The sequence below is a fragment of the Phoenix dactylifera genome, chromosome 6 (genome assembly GCF_009389715.1).
Source record: "Phoenix dactylifera cultivar Barhee BC4 chromosome 6, palm_55x_up_171113_PBpolish2nd_filt_p, whole genome shotgun sequence".
NCBI classification, from domain to species: domain Eukaryota; kingdom Viridiplantae; phylum Streptophyta; class Magnoliopsida; order Arecales; family Arecaceae; genus Phoenix; species Phoenix dactylifera.
Window position 1 is genome coordinate 17,161,672 of NC_052397.1, and position 20,700 is coordinate 17,182,371.

A 20,700-nucleotide genomic window follows, 5' to 3' on the forward strand; every position below is an offset into this window, starting at 1 on the left:
CTATAGAAGCTTCTTGGATATAAATCCACAACCCTATCATAAATAATACTATGTGATTGTGTTAGTTGCCGCATCCTTGAATTTTTTTGGCATCATCTTAGGCTGAGAGGTGGCTTGTGGAAGATAAAGTTGGTGGTTGACGGTGTCGGAGACATAAGTTAATGGCAACCCGGCCCACCAAAATTCTGGCCCATGCTTTGAATCGGCCACCGCACTGGCGAACGTGGCACAAATTAAGGAAATAGAAGAAGGATTGAAGCATGCATGTTGCTATTCATGACAGCAACCATGATTTGTCTCAACCGTCTCCTCCTGTCGAGACATAAATAGCTGACCGGCTCTCAAAGATATGGCCATCGACGCCAAAATTGACTAACGAGCGCGTGTTTGATTCTATATCGGTTATTTACCAAAAATATTTTAAAAATTTATACACATATTTTTTCTATTAGTTTTTTTGATAAAATTTTAAATTATTACAAATAGTATCATCAGGATAAATCCGACTCAAAATTCATATAGATTAGGAGACACTACAACATGAATTTATTTGGTTTAAATAGGATAAATATATTAGAATCCAAGAGTATTTATATAGGTCTAAGGCCTTATTTAGCAGAACTTTTTGAAGTAGAGCTTTTATACAAAAACTATTTGCTGTTTGGTGACTACATTTTTAAAAGGTTGTGGAAACAAATTGAGAAAGTACTTTCGATATGACGAAATAACCATAAAGGATATTACATAGTATTATACAACAAAGCATAATAAAATATATTATTTATTAATACATAAATATATAATATAATATAATATTACTATAATGTAATATAATATTATTATAATATAGTAATATAATATTGTATATTATAACATAATGATATAACATAATTTGATTTTATATAACATAATATATCAATGTACTCTGATATAATGTAATATAATATTAAATTTATAGTATAATACAATAATTAAGGTATAAAATATTATCATTATTATCATTATATATTAATAAATATAAAAAAATATATTTTATGTAATTATAATATTTTATTATGGATATTTTGGTTTAAAAATAATTATAAATCAAAATAGCTTTCCGACGCATGCTAAAAGTGTTTTTATGAAGAAACCCCATTTCAGAGTTTTTCCCAAGAAGCTATTTGAGCTTTTCCGAATTTTTTACCAAACATACTTATTCTATCCAAAAGTATTTTTAGAGGGTCAGAAAGTACTTTTTGGCCCACCAAAAGCTCTGCCAAATGAGGCCTAAGAAATCTAAATAATATTTTTTAACCAACTTTTTTTTTGTTGGAAGAGCTCCTAGATTGTCAGTAGTAGGATAGTTATATCAATGTTGTTTTCCTTTTCTTTCTCTTATTTGAACACGATTTCATAATAATAGTATTTCTTCCTGGATTGAACCAAGTTGGCAGGATCACTGGTATAAGATGGATCAATATCTAACAAAATTGCCAAACCTTGTACCCTCAGTAATTATAATAAAATATAGTATTTTTTGTATAGATACCCTTCTAAATATCGGATTTTATATGAATACCCTTTCAAAATTGATATTTGCATGTATACCCTCGTAAAACTCTATTATTGTTCAAATACCCTGTTCTAACGATGTTAAGAAAAATTATTTTTATATTAATTAAAAATAAAATAAATTTTTGAAATTATGCTATTATTTCTATCTTGTTCCTGCTATCGGGATTGCGATCGCGATTCCGCGGACGTTTCCGACTGGAGATCGCTAGCCGCGAGCAGGATCGGGATCGCAAGCCGCGAGCGGGATCGTCTCTGTCCCTTCCAAGATCCCGCCCACTTCCAAACAAAACCATCATCAGAGCTCGCCTCTGTCCCTCCTTCCGCTCTGCTCGTCCATGCATATCTGCTTGCACCGGCACTCGACGCTGCAGAATGCCGTGTCACCCCTCCAACAAAAATAAAGAAAAATAAAACTTCTAGAGAGAGCTATATATATAGGAGTTTGTACTCCCAAAATACCCATATGGGGCTGAGTGGGAAGATATGCTCACATGTACATGTGGATGTCCTTCCCTTCTTGGAGTCTTCTACAGGTAGCAGAAACTCTAGGAAAGGGCTTGTGGGGAAGGAATTGGGAGGAGGGGGGATTGGAGATGGAATGGAGGAGAGAGAAGAGTTTCGGAGGATGGAGGTCTTGCTGAGGATTAGGGTGTTCTTTGGGAAGTTCTTCTGGGCTTCCAAAAGGACGCTCAAACCCGCCATCAAACACTTTTCCCTTCTCTCCCTTCTTCTTCTTCGGAAGCGAGGTTGGGGGCATTTTAAAGGAAGAGGTCGTGTCTAGTGCATAAAGGCAACTCCAGTCCAAGCAAGGAAGAGGTTGGGAGCATCAGAGTCGAAGGAACGTCGGGAGCTTGTCGTTCCGATGCCTCAAGCAAGGCTCGTTGCCCAAGTGCGAGTGCCTCCCGTCCATGAGCACCATCTTGTCCGCGTCGAAACGGTGGCCCTCCACCTCTGCGAGTATCCCATGCGCAATCTGGTACCCAAGGTTCCTCACCGGCCCCTCAAACTCTATAAATGGACTCGTGAATCCGGTGGCGTCAACGACCATGCTAGCTTTCAGCTCGGAACCATTGGAGTACGTGACGACGGAGTTGAACTCCTTGTGCTCCACCTTCCATGCCTTGGCCTTGTGGAACTTGACCCCATTAGAGGCGCATCCTTGCAGCAGCTGCGTCTTTAGTCTTTTATGACCCCATAGCCTCGAACTCATCAACCCAAACGCCACAGTTGTTGGGACACGTTGAGAGCGGCGAGGGGTCGATGCAGCAGATGCGAATGCCATGCGCGGAAGCTTGCTCGGCGAGGCATAGGCCGGCTCGGCCGCATCCTAGGATGACCACGTTGTAGGATGATGAGTTTGATGGTGAGACACTCTGGCTTGATTCGCGGCTCAGTCGCTCAGATCCAAAAAGCTTTACAGTATGCTGCTGTGAGCTTTGATGATGGCTTTGTTTGAAAGTGGGGAGGATATTCGAAGGGACAGAGGCGATCCCGCTCGCGGCTTGCGATCCCGATTCCGATCCCGCTCATCGCAAATGGCCGTGGGATTGTGAGTCATGAACTTCCGCAGGATTGCGATCGCGATCTCGATAGCAAGAAGAAGATAAGAACAATAGGATAATTTTAAAATTTTATTTTATTTTTCATAAATATAAAAATAATTTTTTTAATTTTGTTAGTACAAACGTCATATAACAGCATTTGAATAATAATAATATTTTATGAAGATATATGTGTAAATATCAATTTTGAAAGAATATTTATTCACATGCAACAAAATTTTAGAATATAATACAGGGATAAAAAAAAAAATTTCCGGATGGCCACCGGATATTGCTCCACGTTTGCCGCCTACCTTCTTGCTGTTTCCCACCATGACCGAGGCTTTCATTCAGCGCGATCATGTCCGTTAAGCCAACGCGCAATCCTTGAATCAACGGCCGCAATTATACTAAAGCGGCAACTCGCTGTTCGAAACAGAACAGCAAAACCTCGTCCCTTCATTTCGTACCGTTGGCGGAAGCGCTTCCATCCAACGAATCCTGGCCAATAGGCTTTCACCTCGCATCATTCTCTCGCTTCTCATTGGTCCGTTTCATCCACGTCAGCAACCATTCCATTAAATAAATCGCCCTAATTCTCCCTGATTTTCTGTCCCGAAAAACAAAAGAAAACCGAAATTTTCGCTCTTCGATTCTTGTCCGAATTCCTTCGTTTTTGATCGATGGTGGCTCCGTCTAAATTCACGGCGATCCTCGTCGCCGTCCTCGCGATCGGAGCCGCGAACGCTCTCAAGCCCTCCGCCCCCAAGGCGATCTCGGTAAGACAAAAGAAAAACCCTAAAAATCCTTTTTCGATGAAAAATGGCTCTTTTTGAAGCCTCAATTCCTGTTTTTGATTAAAAATTCCCTTGATTTTAGTCCCTTATCTTCGTTTTTGTCCGAAACATCCATCTTTGAAACCCTTAGAATAATCCCTTTTTTGATGGAAGAATACCATCCCTTGAGTCCCTATTTCCCGTTTTTATTCTAAAATTCCATCTTTTGAAATTAAAAACAAAAAAAAAAATCCTTTTTTCCATGGACAGACCTTTCTTTTTGGAACCTTAGTTCCCGTTTTTGATGGAAAAATCCCACCCTATTTCCCGTTTCTGAGGGAATATCCCGTCTTTTGAACTCTATTTGTTAGACCTGATGTGTTTGCTCTTTGGACTGAAGGATTTGCGGGAGGCGATCATAGAGGGACTAGGGATCCACGGGGAGGGGCTGGAGATGTCGGGGTTCGACGTGAGGGACGCGCTGGTGGGGCATTCGGTGGCGTACGAGTTCGACATCGAGGTGGACAAGAAGGTGGTTCCGGTCAAGCTCCTCGAGGATGTTAGCAGGTGGGATTTCGTTGATCTGCCCATCTTTAGGGCTGAGGAGGAGAAGGGCTTGGCCGAGAGAGGGAGGAGGCCGGATGCGAGGGTTCTGCCGGAGCTATCGCCGTTTCAGCTGGCGGGGCCGATGGAGCTCTGGATCCAGGACGGGGATGACATGAGGCTCTCCTTGCCGGTGAGAGATCTCTTCTTTATTACTTAATTCTCCTAGTATGAAACGAATTGATCGTTAAAAATGCCTTTTTTATTTCTAAATTCCACGATGATTGAATGTTTGGGAATGTTAATAAAGAAATATGTTCATTTGGATTTCGTTTAGAATCTACGAGACCGTGTCCAATTGGAATTTTATGTACCCTTTTCTGAGATCCCAGATTTTCTTTTGTTTTCTTTTTCTCGTAAGAAAAGGCTATAATGCTAGATTTTCCAAAGCCTTGATCTAGAATTTCATTCTACTTTAGGTTTGTTATTTCTTTGATAATTGAAGTTTTCTTAAATTTGAATCAACCTGATTGCCAATTTAATTCGGATATTATAATTCTTTGTTTCAAATTGTAATAACTACTCAGGAGAAACAAGAGCAGAAAAGTTTGGCAGTGAGCTTAAAATGATCTTTTGGGCAACTGGGAAATCCACAAGCTTTTTGTGGTCTCCTCAAAATCTCTCCGATGAAAATTTATAACTTTTATTGATCGATGTTAGGACAGACGGATATTTCTCCTTTTGATTCGTGACCTTCACAGACTTATCTGTTAATGCGCTTTAATAACTCAAATTCTGTTTTCTGTGGCATTATCATGGCACTTTTCTTTTTTTTTCTCTCTTTTTTTCCTCCATCTTGCACCTCTTAATTCCTGATGCTACATCATTTGCATTTCAATGGTAAAGAAATCAGATGTCTAACCATTGAAGTTGCTGTTCTTTTTTGTTTGCAGCATGATGTAGATGCTGGTAGGCTGAAGAAGGTCCTCCTATCAGATGGTGCTGTGGTGACAGTCAAGGGTGCAAGGTCTGTCAGCCTCAGGCACCCGCTTGATCTCCCCCTCCCCTCAACCAGACCCACCCTAAGAATCGTTTTATAGCATCGGGCCTCCTAACCATTGCAGAGGCCCTCCTTAATGCTGCACGTTCAAATGAGAAACCTATCCTTTCCCTCCGCATTGTTGGTCCCACTTCGCTCACTTCTTCACCATCCATGTCCCCCAATGAGAAGCTCAAGCTCAAGCGCCTTGCCCCTGGCCTTGTTGAGCTCTCATCCCGCTCTGTCCCAGCTGTCTCTGAAGATGCACAGGCATCACAGAACCCCACGTTGTGGCCTCTTACTTCATTAAATGGATCTAGTTCTAATCTTAGGGGTTTTGAAGAGCTATTGGCATCGGTGTTGGGAAAGAAGGGACAGGAGGAGGGATCATTCAGGTTGGTGAGGGCAGAGGTGGCAGCACGAACTTATGTGAAGATGGGGTTCTCTGTGGAGAGGAGTCTTTTGGATGGGGAGGTGGATTGGTCGGGGTTCCCGGAATGGAAGACAAGGCCCAAAATGGCCATGGCCCACTTTGAGGTGCTGGCTCGGGTTGAAGACAATGGGAATGTGATCCCTGAGAGGATTGCAGCGGTTCAGCCATTCAATATGCAAGACAGTGTGCTTCGTAGTGTTCAAACTGGGAATGTATCCATGTCCCAGGTGTCAGCAGCTTACCCTCCACCGGATTACTTCACCCTGTAATCCTGTTCTTCTGACTACTCCAGTTTGGCTGAAGAACAGCAAGTGTAAAGATATAGAAAAGGCAACCAAAGTTCTTTTGACTTTGCATCGCTGGCTAGCACATTTTGTTAAATTATAATTTTGTCTAATAATGTATGTACAATTCAGAGTGATAAATGCCATATTATATACATGATTTAAAAACATATCTGGTGATTCTAATATTTTGTCAATCTGAATTTTATTTCTCTTGTTGTTAGGCTGGAGTGGTTTTTAAACTGGACCAATATGAATGTATCAACACCAAATTGTCTATGCAGATAGTAAATTGGAAAATAGCTCAGATTACACTATAATCATAAACCTTCCTCCTGCAGAATGGGATCGGTTGGCTAGATATTGCTTCATCACCGGCTCCTATTCATGATCAGGTCATTCACAGCCAGAACCAGTCATTGTTATCTTCTGCATTTCATCACATCTTTTGGCAGAGATTGCGTAGCTGTGAATAGTGCGGGGACTGATATTGCTTGGCCTGTTAGCATTCATCTATATTATTCAATTTTAGTCTTCTGTACCATACTAGTGCATAATCAGTTTTTGCTGGAAATTTCATTGAGTTGATTGTGCTCTAGCATAGATTTTTCTAGTTTCATGTGTTGCATGAACTTGAAATGATGCATTACATGAGTTATGGCAACTTGTATTCAGTTTGAGTGCTTTGTAGTGATGCTGTGTGGCAGACCTTCTAAGCAGGCAGAGCACATAGTTTTCTCTTTTTTTTGGGTACAACAGCAGCTCACACCCTACAGGTTTGAATGTGGCCTACAAAGTCGGAAACAAAAGGGTACTCAGGGGCTCCGGCACATACACGTGGTCCATCCAGATGAACCCTCCAAAGTGATAAGCAGTAAAGGAGGCAACCCATTCAACGGCGTCGTTTGCCTTCCTGAAAATATGCATGGCCTAGTAGGAATATCGTGTAGCAGCGGCTTCTCCTCAGCAGTGCCTCCCCGACCCCGAGCCCACTCAATCACTGTGGTCGAGTCTCCCTCGAGGAGGATGCTGTCCACGCCCATCACTCGTCTCGCATAGAAAACACCCTCTCATGCAGCTCTGAGCTCAGCACACACAACGGACGCGACAAAGATTCGCCGCCACCAGTTTGGCGTCATAGTCTCTGATGACGAAGCCCAAACCTCTGCAGGTCCCTCTCCGCCTACACTGCCATCGAAGTTCAACTTAAGGCAGCTAGAGGGTGGCGGCACCCAAGAAACAAGCACAGTCCAAGACGCTGCAATAGCAGAGGGAGTACCCCAGATTTTTCTAGCCACCTCAACCTGCGAACCCTCAGTGCGCATGGTTAGTGTGTTCTTTGAAGATGTAATAGGACTTCTTGACTCAATGTCATCAAATTGCTTGCATTTTTAGATTACAAAATGAAATCTTACTGGCCAAATGACAATTAAAATTATCAATCTAATTGTTCATGTCATGTATTAGTAATGGATAAATTTCAGTTATCTTATTATATAGCAGTTAATGTTAGATGTTCAAAGTCCAAATTCTGGGGAAGTACAAGAATGCATTTTTTCTGTCTATTATTGATCAAGCTGCAATATTTTTTTTTTCAAATTTGTTCATTTGTCAGATAATTGAAATATCTCTACATGTACTTGGGTTGATAATGTGACTGAAAATTACAAATAAACTACTTTCTTTGAAAATTGTGTTTTACATTAAAACGAGAATCTCATGTGTTTTTCCTTTCCCTCATTCAATTTTCAGGGTGGATGATTTTTATCAGCACAATTACCACTGCATATTTCAATGAGCATGTTTTATGAATATCTTCACAATGAAACCTCTAATTGTAATGTATAATTCTTAACTGAATAGAAAAACCTTGATTTGGTCTGTAATTTCTATTCCTTTTTTTTACAAGATGGGGAATTGTGGTTCTGCTTGTACCATGGTGCATGAATCAGATCCCATAACATGTCCATAATGGAAGCTCTATATTGTATGAAGTATGAATGTGTTTTACTTCTTATGTTATTCAACAACCACTAATCCAGTCCGTATATGATTCTCTCTTTGCATGTGGAGATAAGTCCTGATATGTTTCTAGTTTCAGGGGGTTATTTTACCCCTATGTGGAGATGGTTCAAACTAAGCATGATTTGCCAGACAAGCACAATGTGTTAGAACTAGTGTAGAGAACACCCCTTTACTGCTATTCTAGGTTGAAGGAGTTCACTCTCATGAGTCTTTTTTGAAAATCTTGATATGCAACCTATGTTTTTATAACAATATTTCTTGCTATAATTTTAGGTCTACTGCTTTCCTCATTCTGGCATGTGTTCTGCTATCTCAATGATGGATTCTGTTATGGCTTCTGAATTTTTATTTCAATCAGACTATCACTCATTTCACAAGTTGTTCATCCAGTTATTGATGAGTCCTAAATCCTAAGATGTTTGACTTTTTGGCCTTTTGATCTGGCTTCCATGCATCTAGGTTTATAACAAGATATTTGAATTGCTGGAGGGAGTGGAAGGATATTGAGGGATATGGAACAATGAATGAGAATGTTAGGAGAATGCAATTATTTGATCAAAAGCATGGAATTATTGCTAAACTTTATATAGTTAATTACAGAACGATCTCATCATGTTCTCTTCTTTTGGAGAGCGGATGTTATAATTTTTAGTTTCATATGCTCTTAAATTTTCATTTTGATTTTTGATTGAATGATGTATCTTATATTAAGATGAAAGGCAAGTCAAAATGCCAATTGTGCATCACTACTCTCAAGAGAGGCCTCTCGTCTGTCAACATACAGCAGAACAGTTCCTTATTCAGAATGAAGTATCTTTCTTTTTTCCAATATTATCATTCAAGGAAGGCTTGATTGGCCTTTCCTTAGTTACAACCCATAATTGCACCAGCAAGTCTTTTATTTTATTTTTCTTTTTTTATAGGATTCTTCTTTACCACTTGTTCTTATGAAGAGCTAAACTCTTCTTGGAAAACAAGCTGTTGCAGGTTCTTTCTTACCACTTCCATCTAGAGGTTTCTCAGGTCTTCCCTCATTGATTTATGTTTCACAGGAGTATAGCTTCTAAATAAGTTAATCAATTACTACCGGTAAACATATAAAGTCTAACATTTTTTCCTTTTCCAATAAGGAAATTAGAAAGTAATCTTCTAAAATATTCTCATCACTTCCAATCTCAGAATTCTTATTCCACAAAGGAAAACAAGAAACTAATGGTGAAATGTGACGTTATGGCACATCAATGAGCTAATTTGGCCCTCATGGGTATAGCGAGATGTATTAACACCAGCATATAATTAAGAATTTTTGGCATGTAGGAGTAAGGACGACATAACTCGATGCTCTAAGAAAAAAAATTATATATGATTTGATTGCTGAAAAGTGGCTATAAATTTGAAGTTGTGATGGATACTTCTAATCACCTTCTACTTCTTGTACATTATTTCCACCATTTAGTTTGTTTTCCAATTGTCTGCTTTTCTTGGTGCAAACAATGAACTTATGCTGGCTGCTGATTATTCTGGGCATGTTTGTTAGGAAAATGTCTGGATCAGAACATTTCTGCTTCCTTTTTCTGATAGGACAATCAGCAATAGCTCTTAATAGTTTCAACCTTTTTCTCAGCTGTATATTTAGGTGGATGTCATCATCTTGGCTGCAGGTCCTCTCAAGCTCAATGTTTTCAGGTTAGAACCAGTGTTCGGAGCAACTGCCTACCTACTATTCTTACGCTGGTGTACGTCGAAGTTGTTGCTGCCTTGGTGTCCTGTTGTCTCTTTCTTTGGTACTCATCTAAACATGGCCATTCTAACATAGCAGTTCTTTATTGTGGTGGGTACAGCTCAGAACCAGGACAAGATTTTGGATCAAAGAAGCTGAAAGCTATTGGTGTCGGCATCAGTATTGCCTGTTCCATGATCATCACTCCCTTTGAGTGGTTCGGATCCGAATCGAGGATCACCTAAATGATATGGAAGCTGGAACCTTTGCAAGCTCAGCCGGAGAACAGGTGGTTGTGCTCCAAATCTGATGGGGTACCACCATGCTCTTGTATCTAATAAAGCTGGGTCAGGCACATGCACTGCTGGAGATGGCTTGTTTGAGTGATATAGCCCACCATTTCACCCCTTCCTTCATATCAATACAACGTTATCCTGCTGTATTTTATGTGTTCCCTCACTTGGAATAGATGTATTTTCTGATAGTGATCTGTGGTGTATCTCTTTCAGCAAGCTTAACTATTATGGCCTAGTGGTTTCACCCCTCCCCTTGGAGGAGGTTCCATCTTTGAATCTTGTCAGGTATTTTTCTAAGTATTTCGACATGGAGATTCTCTCCTTATTTATATAAAATGATTGATGGTTCTCCGGTTATTGTTCTCAATTATGTATGTATGTATGTATGTATCTAAAGCGACCTGAACCAAGAATTATGTTATGTAACAAAGAAAAGTGGATGCTGCCTTTACAGATGGCTATGGCGTTTACAGCATAACAATTTAATTGAATGGATGAAATAATAATATGTTCTATGGTAAGGTTGTGGATGTTGGTAGCTGATTGAGATCTAAAATTGGAGAGAAGTATGTTAGATTGAACATTCACTTGACAGGACTACAGCAAAGGCATTTCTGGGATGTGAAGTTGTAGAATTTAAGTCCATGTTTTACTATACTCTGGCGCAAACAAATGCACGGGGCCCTTCAATCTAATTAGTGCATGAAAATTAAAATTAGTGTCATTTCTAAATATTGTGATATTAATGATTCCTATTTTTCTTATCGAAATCACAACCATTTGGTTCTCTCGCTGGGCACATTGCGCCATGAATATGAGGACACTGTTGAATATACCCTTCAAAAATTTCTATTTCATATTATTTTTTTAAAAAAATCAAATTATTGTCTTTTAAGCTAATATTTTCTCTATTATCTTGGATTTTGCTAAAACATTGGCATTGAGTTCAGCAAACTCTCACCATAAGATATACCTATGCGAGTAAGCATTGATATTTTTATTCATGTTGCTTTCTAAAGCATTGACAATATGATCGTCAAAAATCAACTTGACAATACTTTTTGAAAACGTCGCTGACTGCCTGTCGCATTTCATTTTCTCCTGCACTTCAATCTGATAATGGGCAGGAATACTCACTCGGTGAAGACCTTATGCACCACTATTTTCATGCATCGGACAAGAGGCTGTCACCATCAAATTCTCCAACCTCGATGTAAGCCTATTGACCATGGCATCCATCAATTCTGAGGATCGAACAGTTCCTGTTCCATGATATCTATTGATCAAATGAGCTTCTGAATGCACGCGCGATCACACAAACAGCAGACGCATCGAGCAATTAAACGAGTGTTAATGATGCAATCCTTGCATGCGACAGCCAGGAACCAGAAGTGGTTGGAGGAAGTGCCTTGAATGGGTCTACCATGTTAATTTCCAGAAGAAGAGTTGGTGGTGGTGGTTAACAGCCAGAGATTCTGGGTATGGGTGGTGGCTCGCACCATCCAAGGACCAGGAGACAAGAAATCGCCATTCGAGACAGTTACAACCCCTCTTGGCTCCCCAAGCTAGGACCCGTTCACTCACTCACTCACTCAACTCTCCAACAGCACTTATTAGCCCTAATAATAACCATCTTGGTAGTATAATATTGCAACATATTATAAGTTTATAACATAACAAACTATTTAGCTACATGATTGATTGATGGCAGCACCCATTTCAAATGTTCTGTTCCCCATAGTCTAAGTAGCCTCAAGACAAGGGAAAGGGAAAAACGAAGCAGATAAGTACGAAGCATGGCATGCACATACCCACCACCAAGAGCCTCTATGGTCTATGTGAAGTAGATGTGCCACCCTGCAATGGGCCATATGACCATGACAATACTTCTCATGTGAAGGCTTACTTGCTACCATGGGCGGTTGCATGGGGTGGGGGGAAGTATCTTGGTGAGAACGAGGAGGTGAGGCCATTGCCGGATGGGCCTGAGAAGCCGTCGCTTTCCATTGCGGCTCGCTGTGCGTGCTGAGGTGTTGGGGTCGGAAGAGAAGGGGAGAGATGGCGGCCATTGGGTCTGTTTCTCGAGGGTGAAGAACGAAAACCTCGCGGGAGAGCCGGGGACCGCGTAGAGTTGGAGCGTGGTTAGGTCGCAGTTTAGCTCGGCCTTCGATGATGCTATCAGGATTTAAAAGGTGCGAACCTCTTGAGACAAAGGTGGCACACCTAACAGCCTTCTGCCCCTCCATCTCCTCTCACACACAGAGAGAGAGAGAGAAAGAGAGAGAGAGAGAGAGAGAGCTTGCATGGGGTTGTCAGTCGAGGAGCCTTCTTAAAAACTAGCTTTGACTGTCGCCTCGAAAAAATCATGGCTTCCTTGGCCTTGCCATTTATAGCCAACCACATGTTTCTACAAGCACACAAAGGTGATTCATAGGTTGATTCATGTGGTTTCGTATATTGATATATAGCTGCGCTCTGCAAGCTTCTATGAAGCATGCGTGCATCCAACAAAAGGAGTAGAGTGTGGCAAGAGATAGATGATATCAAATATTATTACTTGTAAAATATATTATTGGTATTTTTGTAAAGCATTTTAATGTGCTTGGTAGATGTTGGGATGAGTGTGAAGAAAGAAAGGTTTGAAAGGTTTGCTCATTACACTGGGAAAATCAGTGGTGTCTTGATCTCTATAGACGAAGGACAAACAATGGGTGCATTTTTCAAGCCCCTGAATCAGATTAACAAATATTGAACAAGAAAGCAACTATATATTTCATTTTGAGCATATATATTCTTTTCTTTTTATGTGTATATATCAAAGAAAGGAACTTAATTAGATTCCTTGTTATAAAGTGCTGCATTATCGCCAGCGAACAAAGTGCAAATTGTATGTCGCGCTGAGTAGTCATTGGTATCCAACGCAACATATGAGCATACATCATTCTGCAATATGAAAACCAAGTCTGCAATGTGTAATCAAAAATCCTAGGCTGAATATTTTATTTATTGTTAAACATTATATGAGATATTCAACTTCATCCAAAAAGGCCAGCCAGCCAGGTGTTATTTGAATTTTTTTGTGTTATATAAGTATTCTAAGTTTACTATGTATAAATATTCAAAATCTATCTAGCACATAAATAATATAGGATTAAACACATACTCGCACAAGTTTTCACATACTCGTCCGTTTAATCAAATCTAATCATAAACATCATAATCGATATGTGGCAGCTTCAAAAAAGCCCATGTTGAAGTATTTTCTAGTCCACAGAAAAATATGTAAAGATCTATATAAACATATTTGGTATTGATGCATCTCAGAACCGACCTCCGCTGATAAGGCAAACCAACTAATAAAAGCTCGCCACCTATCTGAGGTTGACCATTCAAAGCTTGCCCTCTATAGCTGACCCAAAAGATGCACTGAGAGTCATTGGTATTTCAAACTCTTCCCCAATTAGCAACAACTCGGCTATGATCGTAAATTGTTTCCTAACGGATGTGACATATAAGCAAATCTAAGCGACCAAAAAGTGCGGACGTGATTTACGGGCAAGACACGTGGGTTGTTACCTTATTAACTAGCATATATCCTCGGATTACTAGGCGGCAGGCTTCAACCCTCGCCTATATATTGTATTCTCAGCGATCCTGCAAGTAAGTTTTTTTCGACTCTTTTAAGCCGTCTCTCTGCCTCTCTCACACCTTCTCCTAATTCTTGAAAGCCATGTTTAACTTAGGCATCAGAGAGTTCTCCATCGGACACGCTCCGATGGGCGAACTTCTTTGTCTTTTCTATTTCAGGTCAGAGCCAGCATTGAAATCCAGCCAAAGTCATTCCTCCGCCATCCAATGCCAACTCATAGGTGCTTGATGTCGAGATCATTGATGATTGAGCGTAATGGCCACCGGATCATCGTTGTGGGGGTGTGCAGCGACCCATGCAATCTCTCCGATCCGAATGGTAGATGAGCCTAAATCTCCAGCGACCCCATCAACCCAACGCCTAGGTCAAGTTGGCTTCCAACTACAACATATACCTATCGGATATGTACTAGATAGATCTTGCATACTTATATAGTGATAAGAAATCTAAATAATATCTTACAACTAGTATTTTTCGGCTAGATCATAGGCTATTATATACTATAACCTCTTGATTCTTCTCCTATTTAAAAGATAGACAGACATTAATTTTCATTTAATTAAGTTAATCTATTCAAGAAATGGCTATTCCTGTTGTACATGATGCACTTACAAGCGAAATGACATGCTCATTTGCATGACACTGGCATCAACTCATCCCAGGCCTAATGCCTAATTTATGCTCCACCTAACAGACCACCATGGTTCACCCACAGGATCGATCCCTTGCTTCCCTCCAACCCGATATTCAAAAATCCCAATCCATTATTACCCCGTCTTCTTCTCCTCCACGTTAATAAGAAATTCCCGATATTTTTTGCCCATTGAAAATCATATACAAAACAAAGCCCGACGTCTGGTCTCCACCCCCGCCCCTCGATCGGATAAACCCCACAAACCAAACCCGAAAACCGAGCGGAAAACCACAAAAAAAAAATCCCACATCCTCCAAGTGTGAAAAAAAAAAAACAAGAAGAACGCCTCCATAAAAACCACGCCGTCCACCAAATCGCTCTCTGAGGGCCACAGCACGAAACAACAGGCACTCGACAAACGGTCGGCAGTCGACGGTGAGCGAGCGAGAGAATGCCGCCCCTCCGCCTCCTCCTCCTCCTCCTCCTCCTCCTTCTGCTCTGCGTTCTCCGTCCATCATCCGCCGGAGCGCTGCCGGCGAACGGTGAGGCTGCGGCGGATGACCAGGCGGCACTCCTTTCCCTTAAGTCCGCCCTCTCCGACCCCGGCGCCGCCCTCGCGGGCTGGAACGCCTCTGCCTACCCCGATCACTGCTCCTGGCCCGGCGTCGCCTGCGACAACGCTCCACTCCGCCGAGTCATCTCCCTCGACCTCACCGGGCTCAACCTCTCCGGCTCCCTCCCCCCCGCCGTCGCCCACCTCCGCCACCTCCTCAACCTCTCGGCCGCCGCCAACCTCCTCTCGGGCCCCATCCCGCCGGAGCTCTCCCTCCTGTTCGACCTCCGCCACCTCAACCTCTCCAATAACGTCTTCAATGGCAGCTTCCCCTCCGCCCTCCGCCGCCTCAAACACCTCGAGGTCCTCGACCTCTACAACAACAACCTCACCGGCGTCCTCCCGGCGGAGGCCGCCGACCTTCCCAACCTCCGCCACCTCCACCTCGGCGGCAACTTCTTCTCCGGCGTCATCCCCCCGGAGTACGGCCGCTGGGAGCACCTCGAATACCTCGCCGTCTCCGGCAACGAGCTCGGCGGCGCCATACCGCCGGAGATCGGTAACCTCACCCGCCTCCGCCAGCTCTACATTGGCTACTTCAACAGCTACGACGGCGGCATCCCGCCGGAGTTCGGCAAACTCTCCGCCCTCGTCCGCTTCGACGCCGCCAACTGCGGCCTCTCCGGCGAGATCCCGCCGGAGCTCGGCCGCCTCGAGAACCTCGACACCCTCTTCCTCCAGGTGAACGGCCTCTCTGGCGAGCTCCCGCCGGAGCTCGGCCGCCTTCGCAGCCTCAAGTCTATGGATCTCTCCAACAACGCCTTCACCGGCGAGATCCCGCCGACCTTCGCGGACCTCCGGAATCTCACTCTGTTGAACCTATTCCGGAACAAGCTCTACGGCACGATCCCGGACTTCATCGGCGACCTGCCGGAATTGGAAGTTCTCCAGCTGTGGGACAACAACTTCACCGGCATCATCCCCCGGGGAATCGGCCGGAGCGGCAAGCTCCAGCTCCTCGATCTCTCATCCAACAAGCTCACCGGTGACCTCCCGCCCGAGCTGTGCTCCGGCAACAAGCTCCAGACTCTGATCGCTCTTGGCAATGCCCTCTTCGGCCCGATCCCGGAGTCCCTCGGCCAGTGCTCGTCCCTTAGCCGGGTCAGACTGGGGGAGAACTACCTCAATGGATCGATTCCTAGCGGTTTGCTTAGCTTGCCCAAGCTCGCCCAGGTCGAGCTCCAGGACAACCTCCTCGCTGGCGAGTTCCCGGACACCGGCAACGCCTCGATCTCGCCGAGCCTCGGCCAGATCAGCCTCTCCAACAACCGCCTCTCCGGCCCCTTGCCGCCATGCATCGGCAACTTCTCCGGCGTACAGAAGCTCCTCCTCAACCAGAACCAGTTCTCTGGCGGAATCCCGACGGAGATTGGCCGGCTGCAGCAGCTCTCCAAGGTGGACTTTAGCAGCAACAGCTTCTCCGGCGGAATCCCCCCGGAGATGAGTAAATGCAAACTTCTAACCTTCGTCGACCTCGGCCGGAATAATCTCTCCGGTGAAATCCCGGGGGAGATCGCCGGAATGCGGATCCTGAACTACCTCAACTTATCGAGAAACCACCTTGAAGGGAGTATCCCGCCGTCCATCGCCACAATGCAGAGCCTCACCGCCGTCGATTTCTCCTACAACAATCTTTCCGGCCTGGTCCCGGGCACTGGCCAGTTCAGCTACTTCAATGCCAGTTCCTTTGTCGGTAATAATAACCTCTGCGGGCCCTACCTCGGCCCTTGCCGTTTCGCCGGCGCTGACGGCGTAGGCTCTGCCCATGCCCGAGGCCCCCTCTCGGCCTCCTTCAGGCTTCTATTGGTCATTGTCCTCCTCCTCTGTTCCATCGCCTTCGCCGTTGCCGCCATCATCAAAGCTCGGTCTTTGAAGAGGGCGAGCGAGGCCCGGGCATGGAAGCTCACCGCTTTCCAGCGTCTGGACTTCACCTGTGACCACGTGCTCGATTGCTTGAAGGAAGAGAACATCATCGGAAAAGGAGGGGCCGGGATTGTGTTCAAGGGTGTGATGCCTAATGGCGAACAGCTTGCGGTGAAGAGGCTGCCGGCGATGAACCGGGGGTCGTCGCATGACCATGGATTCTCGGCCGAGATTCAGACTCTTGGAAGGATTCGCCACCGCCATATTGTGAGACTGCTTGGCTTCTGCTCAAACCATGAAACCAATCTTCTGGTATATGAGTACATGCCCAATGGGAGCCTCGGGGAGGTCCTCCATGGCAAGAAGGGGGGCCATTTGCATTGGGACACGAGGTATAAGATCGCGGTGGAGGCGGCAAAGGGCCTCTGCTATCTCCACCATGATTGCTCCCCGGCAATCCTTCACCGTGACGTGAAGTCCAACAACATCCTTCTCGATTCCAACTTCGAAGCTCATGTCGCTGACTTCGGGCTCGCCAAGTTCTTGCAGGATTCCGGTACCTCCGAATGCATGTCCGCCATCGCCGGCTCCTATGGCTACATTGCTCCAGGTGATTTTTTTATTATTATTTTAACTCAGATAGGACATTTTGCTGTTCAAGACTGCTGAGATTTTCTTTTCAGTTATTATTTTGGATTTCAACTGCTTTGTTATATCATTTACTTCGCTGGACCAGTTATTGAGTTAATTGGAATAATAACGAATAGGAGTTCATATAACTAACTGTAAATAGCTATGTAAGGCTTCATGGCAAGGATTTATGATGGAATTTTTTTTTTCTTAGCATGTTCTGCTTCTGTTTTGAGCTTTTACTCTGTCCTACCTTGACTTCTATCATTTGAAAGCTGCATGTTTCTTTTTAATCCAAAAAAGCTACTTTTAGCTCTTAATTTGCTCTAGTGGGCGTTTTGCTTTCAACTGCAGAATGGAAAAGCTCCCAACTTTAGCTTATATATCAAGCTTTTGATGTATAACTAGAATTTCAGTTTCAATTTCTTATGATAAGATGTCTCTATAGTTTCTTCTTTGAGTCATTAAAATGGGTTCTATCATCTATTCCTTCGGTTGATCTCAGGCATTGTAATCTACATGATTATGTCATAATTTACTCTTCTATTTTATTCTACAGAATATGCTTACACTCTGAAGGTGGACGAGAAGAGCGATGTCTATAGCTTTGGAGTGGTACTCCTAGAGCTGGTGACCGGAAGGAAGCCGGTCGGGGAATTCGGGGATGGCGTCGACATTGTCCAATGGGTTAGAAAGATGACAGATTCAAAGAAGGAAGGAGTAGTGATAGTCTTAGACCCAAGGCTTCCTTCTGTTCCTTTACATGAAGCCATGCATGTGTTCTACGTTGCAATGCTCTGCGTGGAGGAACAGAGCATCGAGCGCCCAACAATGAGGGAAGTCGTTCAGATCCTCACCGAGCTTCCGAGGCCACCTCCAAAGCAGGGCGAGGGCGAGGACTCTCCACCACCGCCACCACCAGCCGGCGGTGAAACACCCATGAAGGAATCCAAACCACAGCCACAGCCTGATCTACTCAGCATTTGAATTGCCGGGTTCTATGGTCCAAAGTTCTAATGCGCTCTCTTGCTTTCAGTGCCTTGAGGGTACTATTTTGTTTGTTTTGGTATCGGGGTTAAGGGGCTAAGTTCTGTTTGGAAGTTTGTACAGCTAAATTGGTGGGTCTAGGCTTTTAGGTTTCTAGCTTGGTGTTCCTGTTCTAATATATGGAATCTGGCTCCCTATCCAATATATAACATTGAGGTGAGAGCTCTTTTTTTTTTTTATAATAGCTTGAGACATCACATCAGAACCGAGTTATGTTCGTATTGGCGTGTGTGAGTGAGAGTGGGAGACTCTCAATTCCCAACGTTGAATACGCTGTGAGTACTGTGGCATGGAGGAGGGGGGGAGGCCCCCTCAGATTACTTGCTGGGTCGACAAGTCAATGGCCCTTCGCTCGCAAAGACTCCTATTCCGAGCCTGGCTTGGTGCAGCTCTGCAACTTGGCCTGTTCCTTAAAAAGGAAAATAGTTGTAGTTTAGACGTACATAGAACCATTAAAGTGCACCTCGGCTTTAATATTCTCGCCGCTCGTTTGATGCAACTAAAAAATTTGGGTACCAGGAATAAGGCAGAGGTGCCAGAAAGACCTGCATTACGCTAAAAGTTCTTGCCAAAATGAGGACTCTCAGTATTTAAAATAATTTGTTTTTCATTTTTCCTAATATAATGTAGCCAATGAGTTATGTAAATGCGGTCAATGATCCTTTCTAAGATAATTTGAAAGTCTTGATTATTGAAATTTTACTATCAACAAAAATTGATGAACTCATCTCTCTTATAGGAACCATACAATGTTACATGTTTGACAAATTGGCACCTTCAACAAGTTGTATGTGAATTTCTTCATCTTATATGAATAACCAATATGGGACTAAGTACACATCCACATGGATCTCACATAATCTTTTCGTTTAAACCCTAACATCCTTGTCATGCTAAATATTTAAATTTATTCAAATCTAATCACAAGCACCACGATCAGTCCATGGTCAACTACAATGAATATGTGCTGCAATGGTCAGCCTCAATAGATTCGTGTTGCAGTGCCCCCTAATTCACATAGATTATGCATCAGAACTACTCTGATACTATTTGTAACAACGTAGGATCTTACCCAAAATGATCAAACAGAAGATATTATACACAAGATCTATCCAACGAATAACCAAAATAGGACCAAATACACGTATCCACGGATCCTCACATATATAGCATATGTTATAATATATATATATATATGTGTGTGTGTGTGTGTGTGTGTGAATTATTTATTTTTTTTTGCTGTCTAAAGCTTTAACTGTTCGTGTGTGTGTGTGTGTGTGTGTGTGTGTGTGTGTGTGTGTGTGTGTGAGAATTATTTATTTATTTTTTGCTGTCTAAAGCTTTAACTGTTCCATTGAACAAGTTGTTCATGTACAATTTTGATTTTGATTATGAGCTAACTAGACTAAGCATGAGTTTTGCTCATCGCACCCCTTTACAAACAATCTTAATGTGAGCCTGTGTCGTGGCTAATGGCCAGCGAAGCAAATATTTTACGGGACCCAACCAAAGTTGAATATAGTAACTAGACGTACATGTATCGTTCTCCTTTTATTCTTTAATTCCGTGTTCCGGTCGTTTGGTCCCATTCAACTTGAGGCAGGCTCGTGACCCAGAGAGACCCCGGATTTCTGCGATTTGACAAGCCACGACCAAGAAGTCTGACCTGGCTGATTGCTAGATTCTCTCTGGGTCCCCAGTAGTACCCTCTCTGTGTCTCTCTCCCTCTCTCTTAGTCTAAGCTGTACCCTCGTTGATCCGTGACTCATTAGTGCGGCAAAAGCTCTGCTTTGGACCCCGCCATCAATCGCTGATTCTCCACCGTCACGTCCGTCTTTTCTCTCCTTTTTTTTTATTCCTTCCTTCCTCTCTCTCTCTCTCTCTCTCCCCCTCTCTCGCATACACACGTATCCTGAGATGCCATACGTTGGGTTGATGGCTTTCTTGTGGGAAGGGCCTTAATATTCTGGAGTTATTGCCGTATATAATACTTGCTACTTAGAGAGTGTGACGTGTATCGCTAGCTTGTCAAAGCACGTAAACTAAGAGC

The 20,700-nt window shown here is 43.2% G+C and overlaps 1 protein-coding gene and 2 pseudogenes across 1 annotated transcript; 2 read left to right on the forward strand and 1 right to left on the reverse strand.

The window, feature by feature from the left end:
• Positions 1-2,118: 2,118 nt before the first annotated feature.
• On the reverse strand, positions 2,119-3,433 carry LOC103707652 (annotated as a pseudogene).
• Positions 3,434-3,698: 265 nt separating this feature from the next.
• Positions 3,699-6,355, forward strand: LOC120111130 (annotated as a pseudogene).
• An 8,490-nt stretch (positions 6,356-14,845) lies between these two features.
• LOC103707653 (leucine-rich repeat receptor-like serine/threonine-protein kinase BAM1) lies at positions 14,846-18,832 on the forward strand. The gene is made up of 2 exons (XM_008792223.4): positions 14,846-17,583; positions 18,163-18,832. Exons 1-2 carry the CDS (start codon positions 14,949-14,951, stop codon positions 18,588-18,590), a joined length of 3,063 nt encoding a protein of 1,020 aa, XP_008790445.2. The 5' UTR covers positions 14,846-14,948; the 3' UTR covers positions 18,591-18,832.
• Positions 18,833-20,700: the final 1,868 nt, after the last annotated feature.

Bases quoted from the DNA above. Each gene is read 5' to 3' on its own strand.
- LOC103707653 (XM_008792223.4), top strand. From the start codon at position 14,949: ATGCCGCCCCTCCGCCTCCTCCTCCTCCTCCTCCTCCTCCTTCTGCTC. The intron at 17,584-18,162 runs GTGATTTTTTTA...TTTATTCTACAG, and splicing joins CTATGGCTACATTGCTCCAG to AATATGCTTACACTCTGAAG.